Source organism: Cryptomeria japonica, chromosome 6 (assembly GCF_030272615.1).
Source record: "Cryptomeria japonica chromosome 6, Sugi_1.0, whole genome shotgun sequence".
In the NCBI taxonomy this organism is placed as follows: domain Eukaryota; kingdom Viridiplantae; phylum Streptophyta; class Pinopsida; order Cupressales; family Cupressaceae; genus Cryptomeria; species Cryptomeria japonica.
Genome location: NC_081410.1, coordinates 205,551,341 through 205,565,844, shown reverse-complemented (window position 1 = coordinate 205,565,844; position 14,504 = coordinate 205,551,341). Strand labels below are relative to the sequence as shown.

Here is a 14,504-nt window from a genome sequence, read left to right as displayed (position 1 = left end):
GAGTTAGTTTCTTATAATATAGTTTAAGAAGTTTCTGTGAATTACGAAAATACAATACTTTATAAGCATTTATACAATACATTATAAAACCCTGAAATATTATATTCTAATCTAATATGTTGATCAAATAATTTTCCTACTTGACACACAATATAAGCATCAACCTTGCCGGTCATTAAGAAAAATACAGTTGACACTTTCTTTTAATACATAGAATGAATATCATCATATATATTGCGCTTTGATGCAGTCAAGGTAAATACATTGGTCATAGCTACGAGAACTCTTATTTACTTTACAGCCATATTTCTTAAGAAAGACCACCAGAACTCATTTTAGATACAAAAAACTGAAAAGTTCATTGCAATTGTTATTGTCAAAGCTTAAAATACAAAAAACAAATGGACGAGGCAGGAAAAGTTCAGCTTTGCAAGTACAAAAGTACAAAAACAAGAGTATCCCACCTTAGAGCACGATGGGAACTAGCAGTTCCATTTAAAAGCATTTTATTTATGGTGCAGTAGAAACAATACAACTAAATATTAGACATACCATGTAGCTCACTCCAGGCTAGTCGATATTCCTACTGACTGGTAATAGGTTTCAGGCCTGCCGATTTTAGCTATGGAATAATCTTAGATAACTTCATTTTGTCAATCCATGATAGCAAAGAAGATTCTGTGTTACGAAACCCAAAGAAACCATACTCCTTACTTTTGTTCATGCTAAAGGCAGCCTCAAATGGAATATTAAGCATAAGGTCTACAAACCACCAAGTTCCAACTTCCTCGATTTTGGTGGGGCATAAATTATTTTCTTTCACAATTGCCTCCCATATAGGTCCTTTGTCTTTCATTGCTTCAGCCAGACTAAATCCTTCACCTTCATATGGTAACATTTCCAGCTCAAATTTCTCTGCGATTTGTTTCCACAGTTTTTTCCATTTAACAACATCACCATTAGTACAATTGAAGGCTTGGTTCTTGGCACAGGGCTCCGTAGCAGCCCATATTTCTTGCTCTGCAATCAATTCAGCATCAGATACACCCATAAATTGTTCCCAAGTGATTCTATTGCCCGGGTATTTGAAAGAAAGCCCCTCGTATTTGCAAATGGAAGCATAGACACAGAGAGTACCAATGATATTCATTAGGCTCCAAGGAGAGAAGCCAAATATGTTTGTGGGGCGGTGAATGGACCAAGTTAGTCCCTTTTTCTTCTTGGCAGCATCAAACAGTATATCTTCAAGAGTGTAGTAGAAATTTGGCCCAGGTAGCCTAGTCAGCTCTTCATGAAAGGGTGACTCATGGGGCTGAAATTTTTCATTTTTGGTCAAATTATCAAATGAACCTATGTAGTGTTTCCCACCAGTCTGCAGACAGATATGCTCAAGATTTTCGGCGTTAGGCAGTAGTGCGTCTAAGACATTATTGAACATTCTTCCATTGTCTTCACAGTTCTGTTCCTCTGTCTCTCTATTAACCCAACAAACCCAAAAAAGATGAGTTACATCCTTCAAAGTAGAAATCCTTTCTAGAGTTTCTCCTCTGTTTAGCACATCACATTGGATGTATTCAACAGGATTATTTGGAGACCAATCAGGCTTAGGCCTCCTGGCAGCACCATAAACTTTCCAGGGTCCACCAGGAGTGTCTGACAAAGGCAAGATTTCAGCCAAGCTATTGCCCACAATTCCTGTGACTCCTATAATCAGGGCTACTCTTTGCTTGTCGGATTTTAGTTCTGAGACTTCAACGTTTTGCTGGACTCTCCCCTGCATGTAGGTAAAAAGTCACATTCACAATTTTGCTAGATATTACAACAATAAATTAGCCCAAATATTGCAACACTCGTTATTTCCTGTTTGGATGCTATTGATAAGAAATGGACGATTGACTTTAATTGAGGAAGGAAATATCAACTTCTGATCTCATTTGCATAAAACCAACACCCCCTACAGTTTACTACAAGCTAGACATGCAAATTAGGTTAATGTCCAAATTTTGATTTGAAACCTTTATATAATATTAATATACTCTGTTGGTGGCAGATTATGATGCATCACTGAGCACACAGCCGTGAATGTCACCGGCTCTTTTCCAAGCTCAAACCCAACTCCCCTCAATATGTATACCACAAAGTTACAAACCATGCACACCAACGGAACTACAAAACTTTAGCCCAAATGCAATGCCAAGTCAGGAAGGGCAATCACTCATGCTGAGTAAGCAGAAATGAGAATAATGGGCTTTTATTGCTCATCTGGGATAATTCGTCTTGGGGCGTCATTCGTCCTCCATAATCCCCCGGTCACCCAGATCGCCATAGCAATCCTAAATGCTCTCTCACCACTGAAATGATCCCTTCTGAGTCAACTTTGTTCTTAGAGTTCAGCAGGGATCATTCCAAGAGAATGAGGGCATTTAAGAGCATTACAGTCATAGCATGTGAAGCTATAATATTAATAACAAATTTAGAATGGATTTTAAGAAAGAAAGGAATTTGTTGTGTTGGATATATTTTATGTTAAATAGTTAGGATGAAGTTAATTGGTAGAGATTGGAAAATAACTTTTCAATATGATATTTAAAGAAAAACTGGATGTTATTTTGGGTTTTAGTTTCATCTATATTTGAAAAATATTTATATATATCTTTTTCATGATTCTACTTTTAATGTGACTATTAGTATTGACAGGAAAAAAAAATTGAGTAAGAGATTCATCATTATATATATATGAATGATTGAGCTTTATACAATAGAAAAGAATTTTATTATAATGAATTTTTTATCAATAAAATTTTTACCAGGTAAAATATGACAATGAATTTTGCTTTCTATTAATTCTATAACTTGTATTAGATTATATCTTCCCTACTTCTTTTAAACAGATTTATGGATGGCATGAGCAAGGACTTAAGAGAATGACACAAATCATACATCAATTCTTAAAGTTAATGTTAAACTTTTTATTAATTAGTTAAAAATCGAATCTGAAACCCCAGCACCCGAACCAAAGATGAAACGGCCACAAAAGAGGCCAATAGTTCAGTGGCAGAGCACTCAAACAACACCTAGGACCTCCTATTTGTTGTTGGTATGCTCTGTCACTTAACTACTGCCCTCTTTTATCACCAGTCCATCTTCGGTTCACAAGAAAGTTAAAAACTAAAAGATTACAAACTATCAAAATCACACGGATCTATTTCCCCTCCCACAAATGGTTCAAACTGATTGTTTTATGGAAATTGGGTTTACAGATCGACCCTGCACTTTATGCTTCTAAAATTGGTTATCTTCACCACTGGTTTTTCTTATTATTGGTGTTAATCAAAACGGAGTTCTATTGCTTTCCACTAAGCTACGCCTTATTAACTTGTTAGGATTGCCGAACCTCAAAGCCTCACCAACCTTCAAATTATGGACAATAACATATGCATAAATTCCTGAAGTTACCTGGAGCCTATTACAGCTGGAGATTTATCTTTCCTGGAAATTAAAACCCCAACTAACATGTATTTCCTACAAAGGACTTCGATTAAGGAGTTGGGTTCTATTGCAGAGACACAGTGGCCAGTGGGGTTAATAGCTACTTTGCTGCCTTTGATTATCTCACAGTTTAACTCTTAATCTGTTCCACATAAAGCAATACTATAAAACATTTGGAGGGCTAAAATACTTACAGCTCTAGAACCAAGAGAGCCTGTCGACCATGAGTACCGACTCATTCTGAAAGATGCAATAAAAGAACCCGAATGCTAACCTGTCATAACACATATCCCAACATGAGATGAAGATGCATAATAGGCAGAACGTCTATATTTTCCTTCACAATTCTATTCATTAAAAAGGGATTTGCAAGCAGCAGGACTAGGAACAAATTTGCAAAACAGTGAATTAAGACGACCGAAAAATACAAATCGATTGAATTTACTTACCTCGAAATGAAATGTATGAAGCTTGGACGATCAAGGATTTCAGTCTGGTGAACAATGTGATGAGTGTTTCGTAGTTGGCTTAATATATATGAAAATGAGATTCAAGAGGAAGAAAATATCATTTAGAACTTTCAAAAGGAGGAAAGTGCAGTAAATTTCTAGAAGGTAGGAATTGCCGGATGGGAGAATATCAATTATGTCCATCAGTTTACAGTGGTCTAGAGAAGATAATATGGATTTGTTTATTTATTAGTTCTTTCAAGATCTAATAAATGTGAAAGTATCAATCAATCAGAATCAAGAATTAAACATGGTTGACCATTTTTCTAATGTTTATATTATTTTTAAATTTATTTTAAAATACACAAATTGTTTTATCTATTATTCTATTGGATAATAGTATTCTAAGAATGCCCAGATGATCTAAAGAAGATAATATGGATTTGTTAAATGAGATTCACGAGGAAGAAAATATCTTTCAGAACTCAAAAGAAGGTGCATTAAACTTCTAGAAGGTAGGAATTGTGGGATGGAAGGATATCTACTATGTCTACCAATTGTGGGATGGAAGAATACCTACTATGTCTACCAGTTAATACACGGTCTAAAGAAGATAATATGGATTTGTTTATTTATTAGGTCATGTCACGGTAGATTCACCCAAATCTAATAAATATCAAAGCATCAATCAACCAAATAAAAAAAAAAAAAAAGTTGACCATTTTCTTAATCTTTATATTATTTTCAAATTTATTTTAAAATACACAAATTGCTTTATCTATTATTCTATTAGATAATAGTATTCTAATAGTTCTCTAAGAATGATGTGGCAGAAATGGTTGGGGTTAAAGAAGACAAGTGGCCGCCTCTGGTGAGAAGATTATTAGAGAAGTGAAAAATAAGTGTTTGGTTTTATTTTTTAATTCCATTGAGGTAATGTGTTGAAATTAATAGACCATATGTATAGGGGTTTTTGCTATATACCTTGTAATAGGGGTTTTTGCTATATACTTTGTAATATGTTCAGTGCAGGGTAGGATAAATCTTGCTACCAAATTTTGGTTTGTAAAATTTGCAGTAGTAGTAGCAGAATTATTAGCTCAAAGGGTTTGGAGCAAGGCTTGATTGATTTTGGAGACTATAAACAAATTTTTGATATAATATAATACTTGGCTACGGCCTTTTACTTAGCTAAAAAAAAAAAACAATGATGTGGCATTTTAAATGTCAAAACGTCAATCAACAAGAATTAAATTAAGTTGACTAAATTTCCTAATGTTTGTATTTTTGTTGACATTTTCATACAATAGTGTTCTTCTTTGACAATGCAATAGGTGATTTTTTATAATAATAATTTAAAGATACATAAAATTATAAATACCAAACATATAAAATGATTAAATGTATAATTTTAATTAACTCATTTATATAATGATAAAATAATAATTTCTTATATAATAAATAAAATTATTAGATAATAATGTAATATAATTTTTATATATTAATGAAATAATTATAATACATTAATTATATTATAAAATAATTAAATATAATTAAATAATTAATACTTATTATTATATAGTCATTAATAATAAATAATAGAATACTTACTATGAATAATAATAGATGTTATTAATAATTAATATTATAGTAATTTATTATTATATGTCTATTATTATTATAATATAGAGGAATATTGCATATATAATTATACATAATACTAGTTATCATAATTATTATGTTTCTTGCAAAACCTTTACTCTACATATCTAGTTTTTGTTACATGCAAAAATCATTATTTTTACAATGTTGTTAAACTAAGCAATGTGTTATAGATTTTACTGATTGGCATGAAAAAGACGCAATGCATATGCATATTTTACTAATTGATATGAACTAGATGCGATGCATCTTTTATTTCCTTAGTAAGGAAAAATATTTTATGTTTTAATATTTAAATATAGATGCTTCAAGGTTAAACTTTCCTCAACACTATTTGCCAAAAGATTTACTATATTATTTACAGAATTTCAAATTATTATATAACAATTTCAAGCTTTTAATATTACTACTACAATTGTCCAAGGGGTTGAGCTTAACTGGTTAAAACATTGGGTTCTCACTGTGGAGACCCAAGTTCAATTCCCAATAGGGACATCTGAAGTGGAATTCTAAGTTGTGACTCTTGGCCTTCCATAGGATGGGGAAGGTCTTGGGTCAATCTAATCAAACATAATAATAATAATAATAATGATAATAATAATAATAATAATAATTCAAAGATATGTAATGGGGATGGGGGCCCCTACCGTGTCCCCACTGGTTCATAGCTCTAGTCAAAAGCTATTCAAGCTTCGGCCAATTACAGATCAAAAAAAAAAAAAAAATTACTACTACAACTTTTTTTCAATAAAAGTGACCAAAGTCACTAAACTTATATTAATTAATAATAAAGTCTTATAAGAGCGAGATAACCCTACTTTGAAAATATACCAAAATTTTCCAAGAGGTAAAAGTTTACTATCCAAAAACCCTAACCGAAACCACATAGACAACACTAACCAGAGAAACCATCAAAATGGGTCATATGAAAGTCCCAAACTATCCCATTTATAATCATATTTACAATAGAAGAACCTAACCCAATTAAATTTGCATATATGTAGTACCCCTACCGTAATCGATCTCTAACCTTGGTTTAATCTTGATTAGTTTATCGTAATATTATGTTATAGTCAGATGTTGATTTTACGCATAGCTATTGATGTGGTTTTCTCACTAGTTGTATGCAAGTTGTTAGTGTACCTATTTCGTGGTATCAATATTGAGCTAACGCTTTCATTAAGTTATTATATATGTATGCATGTATGTTCTTTGGTTGCAGGAAATTTCAGGTACAACGCCGCATGAGTGCGAGGTTCGTCTTCACCTGGTTTTTTTTTCAGGTTTGAGTGTACCCTTTTTAATCCTTAGAGTTGGATTAGGTGTTCGTTAGACCCTAGTCGGCCTTAGTCGTGCTCAAGTGAGCATCGTCAGTTGTCGTCGGTAATCCCTTTTTGTTTGGGTTTGCGAGTCGTCTGTTTGGTTGACATTCTCGATTTGCGTGCCTGGTGTGTTTGGTTAAATCGATTATTTAGTCCTTAGTAATTATCTTGATTAAATATGCGTTTGTGCATTGAAGATTAATGGGTTAAATTAATCTGGTTTCCGTTATGCGATCTCCGTTGTTATTGGATTGCTTATTTTATATTGGAAGTAAATTCGAGTAAATGACTGATTTTGATTATTAAATGCATTATATATATATGCTGTTGAAAAAGGAAAGTTTTGTATTTTATCGCAATAGAGTTAATTGCATTCTGTTGGATTCTGAATATTGAAAGGTTTAATTGAATTGATTGGGAAATCGATTTTTGATTTGAATAGCAAGTTAATTTGTTGTTATAATGAGAAAAGGATTAATTTTGTGAATTATTTGTAAATAAGAATTTTAATTCCAAAAATGGAATTTTTGGGTTAACTCTTCCATATAACCCAAATTTGGGGAAAAATGGAGGGATGGACAAATTTGGAAAAATCTTTGGTTGGAGAGAATTTTTGGAAGGAAATTTGGAGGTTTTTGGGAGGAGGCAATTTTTGCTGGATCTGGGAGGTGGGCTCTCCTTCAGCTATGCCAGGATTGCGTGTTAAGGTAGGATCCAACTCTCTCAATTTTAGTTTTTTGTTTGAATTGGAAATGGGGGTTTTATCTTGGCTTTGGATTCTCCATTGAATGCCATGTTTTTGATTGATTTAGTAAAATAACCAGCTTGGCTGGGAGTGTTTTTGAGATGTGTTAATTCCTCCACTCTTTTTGGGCGTTTGAAACCCTTGGATGTTTGAATAGAATGAGAAAACCCATCAAGAAAACGTGATTTCAATCTCAGTTTATTTAAACCGAATTCATGGTAAATCGAAATTTTTCTTATCATAATTGCGGTGGGCGTTTGGATTTTCATTGTTTTCGAACTGTGTTTTCAAAGGAAAAAGAAAATATGTATTTTTATGCCGAGCTGGGCGTCTGTGTTATTTTCGGACTGTGTGTGTGTGTGTTTTAAAAAAAATATATAGAAAACAATATATATTTTGGGGTGGACTGTGCGTTTTGTGTTTAGCGGACTGTGGGTCGAGGTTTGGGAGAGCGGGGAGCGGAGCTCCACCCGCTCCCCTCCCCTCCCCCGCACGTCCCCCCCCTTCCTCCCCCGTTCCCGTGCTCGTGCTCGCAGAAGGTTTGGGGCTGTGGCCCACGGCGGTGGCCGCAGGGGCCGCGGTGGCCGCAGGGCGCCGCGGCACCTGCGGGCACCACCGTGGGCGCCGCCCGCGTGCCCTAGCCGCGTTTTTTTTTTAAATGCGTTGTTTTAGCTTGCCTCACCATGATTTTTAAATGCGTTTTTGTTGTTTTAACATGGTTTAAAAAAAAATGGTTATTTTAATGTATTTTGTTTAGTATAAAAAAAAATACATATGATTTTTATATCATTTTAAAGAGAGTTGTGTTTAATGTTAAGTTTAATTAGATGCTTAATTATCATTAAAGGGCATATCATGATAAAGGATAACTTGATTTTGATTAAGTATATAATAGAATTTATAGGTGAATTAATCATTCAATTCCATTTCATGATCTGTGCACCTTGTCTAATTAAGTTCTAATATTGATAATTTCATCATCAAATGTTAATTGGCTATACTTGGGTCCAATCTTGGATTAATAAGTTTATATCATGTGCGTTTGGAAATGAGTATCTACAACTGAATTTCCTTTATTTTTATATTCCGTGATCCGTATTATGCATCTGGAATTGAAATTATGAATCTGTAGAGATTGATTTTAGACCAGTATGTTAATGACGTTTGATTGGAGATTAAATATCTTATTTTAGTTGATTAATGGTTGTCTGAGATTTATTAATATAATTTGGTTTAAAAACTCATTATGGCTTAATTTGCCTGTTCGATGCTTTGAACCTTAGGAGTTAGAAAACCAAGAACAACCTATCCCTGGATGAGGTAGATAACTGTAACCTGTTTTAGATCATGTAGAAAACTTGATCGATTTTAATGTTTAAATCAATTGAGGAATATTGTCTTTTCTGATTATTGCCTTGCGAGTTTAATTTCTGTATTCGCCTTTAATTATGAAATGGCATGTTTTGCTTTGTTTAGTAGGACCCTGTCGTATGGATTGACTTGAGGTACCTGTTTCAGTCCTCGATTTCTGAGTTGACTATTGTATTGTGGTAGTGTCGTTTTGGTCATATCCTCGTTGTGTGAGTCGAATGATGATTCATGGTTGACCTTAGTTTGTCAGGTCTCTAGTTAGAGTACCGTCAGTAAGTGATTACCCTTGAGTCGTGTTTGACCAGATGATTGTTTCTCTCTTCTTGGACTCCGTTCGTCTGACCATGTGTATTCCTTGGTTTGAGTTCGTCTGAGTATGGTCTAGTGTCGTATGGGAAAGTGGCTTTCGATTGGGGGCCGCACCCAAAGTGGCTGCTGGGTAACCCGTCGAAAGTGAGTCTAATAAGTGATAACCTTTAAGTAGATTAGAATTGTAATTTCTAAATAAGATAAATGTGCCTCACACATGGGACGAGTGCTATCATAGATTCGACATGCTGTGAGAAGGCCTGAAATGGCAAACCATCTTCCTTGTCTTCACGAGAGGATGTGTGGGTCCACATGAGGCTTGGATGGGCCGGAAGCTCGGATTAGGTTGCCAGGGTAACCCAGTGTATGGGGCCGGAACCTATGAAGACTTGCCATGGTAACCATACCAGGTTGTGTGATGACACTTGTCCCTACGTTTGCTAGTGTGTTGTCGTTATGTCCTGTTAGGAGTACCTTTGTGAGTCGTCCTTTTGTCTCTGCCCTTGTGAGTGTCGGTTTCATGTTAGACCTTGGGTGGTGATGGCTCAGTTTTATGGATGCTCTCATGGACCTCTTGTTTTAGCTTTGATTATGTTCAGCTGGATCCTGTTCTTTTCAAGGATCGTTTATGTATTAATTGACCGGTGCGGTCGCTTGTATATTGTTTATGTATCGCCTTGATGGCTGGATTGTATGGTGTAACCTCTTGTATTCTTAACTTTATTATTTATCAGAGGGGTCTTGCAGTTGAGCAGACCCGGAGATGTAGCCCTTTAGGGGTGAACTCCGAGATCATTATGGTGTTATGTGATGTATTCTCTTATGTTCCTTTATTCAGCTTTATCATGTATGTTTAACTTATGTTAGAATGGTTAAGTGGATAATTGGAAATAACTATAAATGCTTATATTCAGTTCTTTCTTGAATGCCATGTTGATCGGATGCTTAAGTGTTTAGATGAGATTTATCGTAGATGCTAGTATGTAATCGTCTTTTGAAATGCAATAAGTTGGAATATGAAAGAATGTAACTTAGAGTAATGAATTATACTCAGTTGATGTTAAGTAATTTAAATATGCTTGGAAAGATCTCTTATGTTATGATGAAATCCTAGTGTATTAGTATGTTAGATGTATGGTTGTAATTCTAGATGAAGGCTTGAATGAAGATTATGAATGGATCTTAATGATGAATCTTCGCTTGTGATTTATATTTCCATCTTTTGAAAGAAATTATCCTGATTATGAATTATCTCGTTATTAAGATATTCAGCTTTTGGATTAATTGTGTGAGTTAAGTGAATTGTGAAATTTAAGTAATCTCGTTGGGAAACTCTTTAGGTGTTAGTTGATGTCTTCCGCTATGTAATCTGAATCTTTGATATCTTATTGCATCTTATGTGTTGTAACTTTAAAAAAAAAAAAATTTGCACTCTATTCTTGTGTTATGGCTTAATCCCTTCGGGGTTTCCTGGCGGGGCATTACAATATATAACCTAAATACAAAGATTCTACACATAATAATTAGTCCAATTACTTGAACCAACCTCCATAGGCAAAATTCTAGCATGTGAAGAAATGTATGCCACGTCAATGTCACCTTGTTGATCTAAGAGACAATGTCCTTCTCCATAGGAGACACATAATGAATAGGCTCGATGTTTAGAGGCTAGTCATCATCATGTTTTGGATGACCAAACAAAGCATGCATACTAACAAAGCAATCCAAAGGCACCACAAGAATGCTAGCATTGACATGGTCTAGAAGTCTTTCAATCTCTTGCAATGTTTGGTCATACTTGTCATAGATTATACCTGACCTAATGGCACACAATAACTTATCACAATACCCATTAGTAAGTAAAAAAAACATAACAATCTACCAATAAAAAAATCATTGTGATTAAGTCGATAATTTTCCAAACCAATTTGTTACTAGAGTTATTATTTAAAGAATTCTAAATTATCATTTAACGACGGCAAGATTTTAATATTATTACTACAATTTACAAAAGTTCCAACTTCAATACAAATATATTATGACAGGAACATGACACAAATGTGTCTCTTGTTTGAAGAGAGATTATTGTTGCTTAAATTTTAGTGTAGAATTATGTAGAGAAAATAATAACCTAGTACGTGTAGTTATAGGAGGTGCAAGGGATAAACCGATAGGTAAATAAGGGAAGACATTTATATTAACATATATATGTCTATATATGTCTATAGACATGTATCGATTATAATACAATTTGGTACATAGTTTTTGCTCATTTTCTTCATTGTTTGGATAGAACTATATTCATTTGAACTATTAACATCAAATTTGGATGAATGAAGGTCATATACGACTGTCTTCTTGTCTTTTTGCAGTTCCTCTTTTTAAATCCCAAGATTCAAATGCATTGAAACAAATTAGAAATTCATTATTTGTAAATAACTTTATGTGTTTACAACTAATTGTAATTTGAAGTTGCTATTGTAAATAATTTTCCTCTATTTAAAAAGAGAATAATAAGACGTGTAAAACTTTGTGACAACTAATTGTACATACCTAAACTTTCTATTGGAGAGCAATTGTAGGTGAGATTGTTCTCTCTTTCTACTAATATTATATGGGTTCTTTTTAATTTTGGAATAGTGGTCAAAAGAGAATGCAACCTCTGTCAAAGAAGAGAATAATTATAAGTATGCAACTTTATTAGAGTGTACAAGTAATTGCATATACTTGAACTTGCTATTGTAAGTAATTTTTATCTATTAAAGAAGAGAATAATTAGAAATATATAACTTTATGAGAGTGTACAAGTAATTGGACATATATAAACTTTCTATTCAAGAACTCAAAAGAGTAAGAAAGGAATACAAGCTATTCAAGAATGTTGCTATAGTGGAGCAGAACTGGTTGACTAAATGCCTTGAAGAATCTGAGAAATGTATCTCAAAGTTGAAGTCTCAAGAAGAAGGCACCAAGAAGTGTTGGTGTGAATATTTAGCATCTAGGCTAGAAGTAAAAAATGAAGAATATCAACAGTTGCTTGGTGGAAATGGAGATTCTCCTAAATGACCTTGAGAAATGTCAGGATGAGCTCAAGGTAAGAATCTGGTTTGATGGAAGCAGTGATGCCTTGGATAAAATGTTGAAGAAGCAAAAGCATGCCAAGGACACTGAAGGTTTAGGAAGTGGTGTTGGTGAATGCTCCACCAGCAAGAATGTCCCCCACAACGACATTTTGTTTGTCTCCTCAAATGGAGAAAACAAGGGATAGGCCTTCACAGTCAGATATGCTCCCCGGAAGAAGGTTGACCTAAATACAACAGGTAAAAAATTGTAGACAAGAATGAAGACCGATGTTGCAAGAAGGAGGAACAATGCAGATCCCAAAGGAAAAGGGAAGATGGGAGAAGACAGCTTCATCGGAAGCAGGAACATGAGAAGATATCAAGAAAGACCTCCTACCGATAGAAGACAAGGAAGTGCTATCGCCCACAAGTCAAAGCAAGTGTGGGAGAAGAAGAGACCATAAGGAAGGGCTGCACAAAATGGACAATCAAGGATCCATCCTCAAAGGAGGAGAAATGGAGATGCTAGACTGGTACGATCTCCCCATGCATGGCAAAATAAATTTGTAAGTTATATGCCATCCTTTACCGGTTATTGCTTTGCATGCAATGCTTATGGCCATAGGGCAGAGGAATGTAGAAAGAGATCTAGAAAGAATAATATAGGATCTCATAGACATCATGCATATGAGAAAAATGTATCCAAGAGTAGATACATGCATGTCCCCTCTCCCGGTTATGCTAGAAATAATCCATTTGTTGTCCCTAAAAATGAAATTATTACTACAATGGATTTGGCCATAGAGAGTTTGAATACAGGAAGAGGAGCCTACAATCACATGGAGGCCGGTATAGAAACTTTGCTCTACAAAAAGGTGGATACAGAGCATATGGAAGTCAGAGACCTGCATGGAACCAAAGGAGAAATGTCTCTGCAGGAGCAGCAGGTCCACCAATTTTGGTTGCCAGTCACAACAACATGACCAAAAGTAGACGGTCAAACTGGTATGTCAAGAGATTCCCCAATCATGAAGTTGGGATGGATGTTGTGTGCTACTATAGAACTACCTTCGGCTGTGAAGAAGAATTAGGAAATGGAGGGACCCATCAGCAGAAGAAGGAAAGACCTGCTCCCAAGCCTGAAAATGGGAAGAAGAATGAGACCAAACAGGTATGGAGAAAGAAGACCATGGACAGGAATTGTGCATTCATTGCACAAGTGATACCTCCTAAGGCCTAAAGGATATGCAGGATCTAAGGGGGAGTAATACACTGAACTTATCATTCATCCCCTCAATAAAGAAGGACACTTGGAAGAACAAGATGCTGTCGATATGAAGGTTGGACATGAGATGATAAATGTGTGTAGAGGATGCCTTGACTACACACCTACAGATGAATGTTGGAACACTACTGCATGTGTCAATGGATGAAGATTAACAATTGGAATCAGATGCAAAGTGACACAGAATATCAGGAGTCATAGAAAGGTTCTCCGACAGTGATGATGAACCGGTACAGGAAACTAGTATGTGCAGGATGTTACCGGCATGATTGCTAATAGGAATGTGCAGGTTATGTAAGACAATGAGGTTGGAGATCACTGCAATTGCCCTGGTAGCATGGAATGTGAAGTTAAGTCTCAAGTGGTGTTGATGAAGACTTGAATGACATATGTTGGCCCGATGGTTCATCATGCAGGCATGCATGCTTTGGGGCTAACCAGTTTAATTTATGGCATGATGATGTCATTGTATGACATTGTGTACATTCAGGATCATGTCATAGGCTATGGTGAAATAATGGAGCTAAAAGATCATCAGACGATCACAGTTGCACAACTCAACTGGTATATTGTGAAGATTGAAGTCTCGGTATTGGACTCGACTAGAGATGAGGACCTGAGATGTATGACTCAGGGGGAGTTTGAGTGCTTATGATGCAGAGCCAACATGCTTGAACTTGTAAGTATAAGTGTACATACTACCCAAATTGCAGTAGGATTACCCAGGAGAATTTCATGGTTATGGGTATCTGCTTGTCACTTGGTTGGTTGTATTCATAGTGCAATCACATTTGATTCTAAAGAAATTTG

General features: G+C 35.0%; 1 protein-coding gene across 1 annotated transcript in view; it reads right to left on the bottom strand.

Moving 5' to 3' along the window:
* Nucleotides 1–330: 330 nt before the first annotated feature.
* LOC131069804 (uncharacterized) overlaps nucleotides 331–14,504 on the bottom strand; it is a 43,534-nt gene continuing 29,360 nt past the window's right edge. Inside the window, exons 5-6 of the mRNA XM_058005371.2 lie at nucleotides 3,684–3,758; nucleotides 331–1,774 (exon numbers count right to left, since the gene is read on the bottom strand). Of these exons, the coding sequence (XP_057861354.2) occupies nucleotides 623–1,774; nucleotides 3,684–3,758 (1,227 nt within the window). The 3' untranslated portion in view covers nucleotides 331–622. The remainder of the gene's footprint in view (nucleotides 1,775–3,683; nucleotides 3,759–14,504) is intronic.